The sequence below is a fragment of the Charadrius vociferus genome, unplaced genomic scaffold (genome assembly GCF_000708025.1).
Source record: "Charadrius vociferus isolate BGI_N301 unplaced genomic scaffold, ASM70802v2 scaffold461, whole genome shotgun sequence".
In the NCBI taxonomy this organism is placed as follows: domain Eukaryota; kingdom Metazoa; phylum Chordata; class Aves; order Charadriiformes; family Charadriidae; genus Charadrius; species Charadrius vociferus.
In genome coordinates, this window is record NW_009647020.1 from 318,820 (window position 1) to 324,900 (window position 6,081).

Genomic DNA, 6,081 nt, shown 5'->3' on the forward strand with positions numbered 1-6,081 from the left:
TGGCTGTCTCTGGACTCTTTCCAGCAGTTCCCTGTCCCTCTTGAACTGGGTAGCCCAAAACTTGACACAGTATTCCAGTTGTGGCTTCACCAGTGCCGAGTAGAGGGGGAGAATGACCTCCCTCCACCTACTGGACACACTCTTCCCTATGCAGCCCAGGATTCCATTGGCCTTTTTGGCAACAAGGGCACATTGCTGGTTCATGGACAATTTGCTGTCTACCAGGACCCCCAGATCCTTCTCCTCAGAACTGCTTCCCAGCAGGTCCATCCCTAACCTATACTGGTGCTTGGCATAAGCACCAGGGAAGGACGCTCATGGGCGGGTTCATACGCCAGGGAGGGATGCCCAACCTGAGGGATGCCGGTAGGTCCCCAAGGCTCGGCCAGCTGCACTCACCCGCATGTTGGGATCGTCCAGAGAATGTCGTGCCCGCATGATCGCCTCCTCCGAGACCCGCGTGTCCCCGTTAGTCTGGATCTCCAGCACTGCCATCTGGGGAAGAAGGAGCGCAGCCATGTCTGCATGCGGCCAAGCCCTGGGTCAGTTCTCGAGGGCTTCCTGAAAGCACATCCCCTGGCAGGGTGGCTGCTGTGGAGCTCTTCACCAGGACACGCAGCCTGGCCAAGCTCTGGGTCTCCTGGGCTCTCCAGTGCTCCCTGGCCGCTGCATCTCTGCCCTTGGAGCCCGTTTCTTGCCTGCCGCAGCGCTCCAGGCTGCTCACAGGTTCCCGGCAGTGCAGGGACGGGAGCTGCTCTGGGGGCACCACGCAGACCGGGGACAATGCAAACCGCACCGATAGCCCTCCAGTCTGCCCGGGCAAGTCGTGCTTGGAGCAGCGTGGTCTGTCCCTGTCCTCTGTGCCCTCCCCTCCCAGCACTGTCACAGCCCGAGGAGGAAGAGGAAGCACCAGCTGAGCACAGAAGAGGTGAGCTGAGCCTGTCGCTGCACCCAGGGCAGGGTGGGCCATGGCAGCAGCAGATGTTTTGCTGAACCCAGCAGTGATGTCTCCATCGCTGCAAGGGATGCCCGGCTCACAGCAAGGTTTGGCAAAGGGCAGGGACACTCCTCGGGAAGCTCCTGAGACGCCCAGAGATCAGCGCGATCCCCGGCAGGCCCAGCAAGAACAATCCTGCCCCATAGCCAGGGGTCACTGTGGGTTCCCGGGATCTGCAGCCGTCCTGCTCCGTACCTCCAGTGCACACATCCCGAAGGAGAAGATGTCCACAGCAGTCCCGTCAGCTTTTTCTGCAAAAGCAAACCAGAACCACATCAGGCCAGAGGTACGGACCCACCACCCGCTCACCCGGGGAGCGGCCCCCTGCCGACACTGCTGCCCGCACACCTCTGCCCACGCCTGACCCCCCTCTGCCCACGCCTGCTTCCCCCACCGCGGAACACATCTTCTCACAGTTCCCTGCACAAACCATTCCCATTTATTCCCCTCAAATTTGCACCGAAATATTCAAGATGGGGATCACATCATGAGCTTTCATGTGGCACAAAGATTCTTTACTCCTTTTTCCCTAACCGTTGTAACATTTTACATGCTTTTGAGTGTTCCTGAGCCATAAGCTGACCTTTTCAGAGCTATCCCTGGTCATGCTGAGATCTTGTTGCTAACGCACAGTCCATTCCCGTGTAGGCACAGCTGTTTTTCCCACGTGCATAGCTCTGCACTAATCAACACTAAATTTTACCTACAATGTTATCACACAGCCATTCATTATCACAAGATCTTCTGTGACTCATGGCCAACAGCTTTAGTTATGAATGCACTGAGTAATTTTGTATTGCCGCAAACACGCTGCGCCCACGCCGCGCACGGGACCCCCCTCCAGGTCTCCCCGGGCACCGACCGGCGCTGCCCGCGCCCCCGGCAGACAGACCCCGCACTCACGGCCGTACTCCGGGGGAAAGAAATGCAGATTGCGTAGCTCTTCCCTCTCGATCCTGATGGGGCTTCGCAGGTCGTCCGGGAGGGCTGTGTCGGGGAACGAGAAATGTTCTGCATCACAGCTCCTCTGGGCTGTTCCCCCAGTGCTGCGAGCACAGACGGGTGCTCCGAGGCAGCCGGGATTTCTGCACGTGCTCCTGCCCGCACAGACCACCCGTGGGGCCCTCGCTCCCCCAGGAGACCCCTCTGCTCCCACCGTTTGGGGAATTGCAGCAATTCCCCGAGGGACTGAGGTCCCCGCTGCCTGCAGAGCCCAGGACTGGTCCTCTGCGCTGTGGTATGGGAGCAGTCTTTTTTCAGTGGTGCCCAGTGACAGGACAAGAGGGAACGGGCACAAACTTGAGCATAGGAAGCTCCAGCTAAACATGAGGAGGAACTTCTCTCCTTTGAGGATGGCAGAGCAGTGGCACAGGCTGCCCAGAGAGGTGGGGGGGTCTCCCACTCTGGAGACATTCCAAACCCGCCTGGACGCTGTCCTGTGCAACCTGTTGTAGGTGACCCTGCTCTGGTGGAGGGGTTGGACTGGATGATCTCCAGAGGTCCCTTCCAACCCTGACCGATCTGTGATTCGGTGCCTCAGTGGCGAGAGGTGCCCATGGCCCGCAGGGGAGGAAGGGCGGCCCAGGGACGGGACCGGTGTGCCGGAAAGGTGGCAGAGGGACACTCACCATTTGCAAACACCCTGTGCCAGACTGCCGGTCGGCGCCGATGCGGAAGCAGACGAGCAAGAAGGCATGGAGCAAAGGACACAAAGAGAAGAGAAGGTAACTCCAAGTCTTGCATGGGTGATCCCCTGAGGGACCTTACAGCCTCTTCTGCCCAGCTGGAACCCCCTCAGCCCACCACCCTGCTTGACCCTCCCACATCCCTCGGCTGGCAGCTTCCTCCTGCTGATGCTCCTCACCAGCACGTGGAGCCGCGGGCCTGCGAGGACGGCAGCTTCCTACCTGAGCCAATCTTTATGAGCCCGTTGTGCTGGATGAAGATGGTGTCGCTGGTGAGGTTGCCGTGGATGATGGGGGGCTCACAGGAGTGCAGGAAGCTGGGGGAGCACACAGCTGCCCTGAGCACATCACCCGCGCCTGGCCCCGTGAGGAGCAGGACGGCCGACAGCGCGAGCGACGGCAAGCTTACCTGAGAGCAGACAGGATCTGAGTGCACCAGCGCTTCCAGGCCTAGAGCAGAGACCAGAGCTCTCCGTCAGACGAGTTGCCCATCAGAGCCGGGTCAGGTCATTCCCACCTCCCACCCCGCGACTGGGGGAAATCAGCCCTCCGCTGTCCCTTGACCTGTTACTCAAAGAGGAGCCACGCGCTGTCCCAGCCACAACAGTCTCCTTTCCAACCCCTCTTCAAAGAAAATCATCGAAGCTGATGGTGAGAACTCATCCTTACTGGCAGACGGAGCTCTCCTGAGCCCCAAAACCCCGGTGGGAGCACACACAGGCACATCTCAGAGGAGGCAAGGCTTGCTATGGCTGTGGGGTCCATGCACGCGGCTTTCTCTGTACACACCAACAGTGAGTCTCAATTCCAGGAGCGCCTAACTGCGCTGGTGTCATACTGAGCTCAAAATTCATGGGAGGGCTCGCACAGGCGAGCAGAGGGCCCCCGGAACGGTCACCCAGCTCCTCAGCCACAGCCAGCTGAGACCTGCCTGCAAAGCCATTAGCCAGACCCATACTGAGCGGGTTTGCGGGTGAAACTGGTCCCTTCAACCCGAGGGCTGGAGCACCTCTCCTATGAGGAGAGGCGGAGAGAGTTGGGGCTGTTCAGCCTGGAGAAGAGAAGGCTCCAGGGAGACCTTATTGCCGCCTTCCAGTCCCTAAAGGGGCTCCAGGAGAGCTGGGGAGGGACTTTTTACTGGGGCATGGATTGACAGGACGAGGGGGAATGGCTATAAACTGGAAGAGGGCAGGTTTAGATTAAACATTAGGAAGAAGTTTTTCACTGTGAGGGTGGTGCGGCACTGGAAGAGGTTGTCCAGAGAGGTTGTTGAGGCCCCATCCCTGGAGGTGTTCAAGGCCAGGCTGGAGGTGGCCTTGGGCAACCTGGGCTGGTGGGAGGTGTCCCTGCCCATGGCAGGGGGGTTGGAACTCGATGATCTTCAAGGTCCTTTCCAACCTAAACCATTCTATGATTCTATGATTCTAAGTAGTGACCTAGTCACAAGGCCACCATCCCTGGTTGAGGGTGGTGGAGACGCGGGCATCTCGAGGCACAATGCAGCCCCAGGAGCAGTCGGCATTGCGCAGCTGAACCTCGCTGTGGCAGCATCCTGTGGGTTCCCCACCCTCGGGGCCAGATCCTGACAGCAGGATCCGTTTCTGGGATGTCCTGGGGAAGTTCTGCTCCTCACCAAGATGCCACCTCCCTACAGCGGAGTGCCCCTGGGTAACTCAGGGGGCAGCCATCCATACTTGCTGTGCTTTACAGGAGAGCACAGACCTGCCCTGTGCCAGCGGGCACGGAGCTGCCCACTTCACCTGGGACACCGGGTACTGCTCCCGGGGCACCTACCCTGGCATTCATGGCCTTGTGGTTTTTCTTGGTTTTCTTCAGGAACTGTTTCAGGCTCCCTGAGGACACGTACTCTGTGATGAAGATGACCTGGGAGGGAAGAGAGGCGTCAGCTCCCCAACCTGCCCGCGGCTGCACCGGGCAGCAGCATGACGCCAGCACCGGCATCACACGCGGCTGAGAGCGCTGCTGGCCGCAGTGTCCCGGGGAAGGGAGAGGAGTCCCGGGGAGCGGTGTGAGGAGCAGAGGTGGTTCCCACTGCCATCCCCCCCCCCGGCCTGGGGATCCCCCAGACACTTTGTCTCCCCGAGTCCTCCCTACCCGCGCCTTTGAGTCTTTGACGTCCAGCCAGTATTTGTGAAGCTTCACGATGTTGGGGTGATCCACAAGCACCAGCTGCTCAAACATGGTCTTGATCTTCTCCTGCAGGCAGAGAGAGGATGGGTGAGGTGGCAGGTCCTAGGACATGGCAGGACACCTCCGAGAGCAAGGGAACCTGGGGCCGGGGAGCAGGCTGTGCCCCCATCACAGGGAAAGCTTTTTTTGGGGTACAGAGGACACACGGAGCTGTCTTTGGGAGAGAAGCCAAGGGAAAGCACAGTGCCACACAGAGAGGAGCACAGTGCTGACCGAGGTGTGCCCACGAACAGCAGGGACCGGCGCTGCCGCCCACGAAAGTGCAGTGGGTGGTCTGAGGGGAGGTGGGCACGGTCCCACCGGGGAGGGACGGCTCACCTCGTGCGCTTTAAAGGCCTTCTTGTCGGTGAACAGCAGCTCGTTCCACACCACCTCCACGCCTTCCTCCGTGTCCATGGCAAGGAAGGTGCTCTGGATGCCCGGCATGTTCCCCTGATTCACCTGCGAGGCACGGCGAGGCGTGAGACAGCCCGGCTGCAGCCCTGCCCACGGCTCCCAGCCCCACCGTCAGCCCCGCGCGGACAAACGTGCTGCGTGGACGGTCTCTGCTACCACTCCCGCGGAGGACTCCAGCCCACAGGAGGCTCTGGCCAAGACACGGCAAACCTCCGGACCGCTGCCTGCCCTGCCCTGCCCTCGGGACCTGCCTGCTTGGGATCTCGGGCATCGCAGCCACCGGCACCGTTTCTCCAGGACGTGAGGGCACAAGGGAGAGCCAGCGATTCGGAGCGGTTCCCGTGCCAGCCCCTCTCCACTCTTCCAGCCCAGCGAGAAGCTGGTGGTGACACTTACCTCCCGGCCCCACTCCTGCAGAGGGATGGGAACCCCCACGTGGACCCCCACGTGAAGCCCACTTCCCAGCAGCCCACACCCACAGCCGATGGTCACACTCATGTTGGACAGGGCAAATTCGGAGGTCCAGACAAAGCAAAGCCATAACATCACCTCTTTTAACATCCCCCAGAGACTGGGGTCAACCCCCCCATGCCCCACGGTCTGTCTGATGAGTTCCCGTCCCCAGAAGTGACGGAGCTGCGTCCCGTGGAGAGCAGCTCCGCAGACACCACCTCGGCTGGCCACGTCCCGCACGGACGCAGCCGTGACGGCCCCATGTCTTCACCGGGCTCTGCGCTGCCCTTGCGAAGGCGTCAGCCCTCCTCCAGCGGTCGGGGCCACTCGGGACTGGGG

At 60.7% G+C, this 6,081-nt stretch overlaps 1 protein-coding gene across 1 annotated transcript in view; it reads right to left on the bottom strand.

Annotated features, from left to right (window-relative positions):
• NRBP2 (nuclear receptor binding protein 2) overlaps positions 1-5,787 on the bottom strand; it is a 15,946-nt gene extending 10,159 nt beyond the window's left edge. The window contains exons 1-10 of the mRNA XM_009895486.1: positions 5,686-5,787; positions 5,212-5,334; positions 4,798-4,899; positions 4,477-4,566; positions 3,092-3,132; positions 2,905-2,999; positions 2,626-2,649; positions 1,901-1,984; positions 1,193-1,248; positions 400-495 (exon numbers count right to left, since the gene is read on the bottom strand). Coding sequence (XP_009893788.1) covers positions 400-495; positions 1,193-1,248; positions 1,901-1,984; positions 2,626-2,649; positions 2,905-2,999; positions 3,092-3,132; positions 4,477-4,566; positions 4,798-4,899; positions 5,212-5,334; positions 5,686-5,787 — 813 coding nt within the window. The remainder of the gene's footprint in view (positions 1-399; positions 496-1,192; positions 1,249-1,900; positions 1,985-2,625; positions 2,650-2,904; positions 3,000-3,091; positions 3,133-4,476; positions 4,567-4,797; positions 4,900-5,211; positions 5,335-5,685) is intronic.
• Positions 5,788-6,081: the final 294 nt, after the last annotated feature.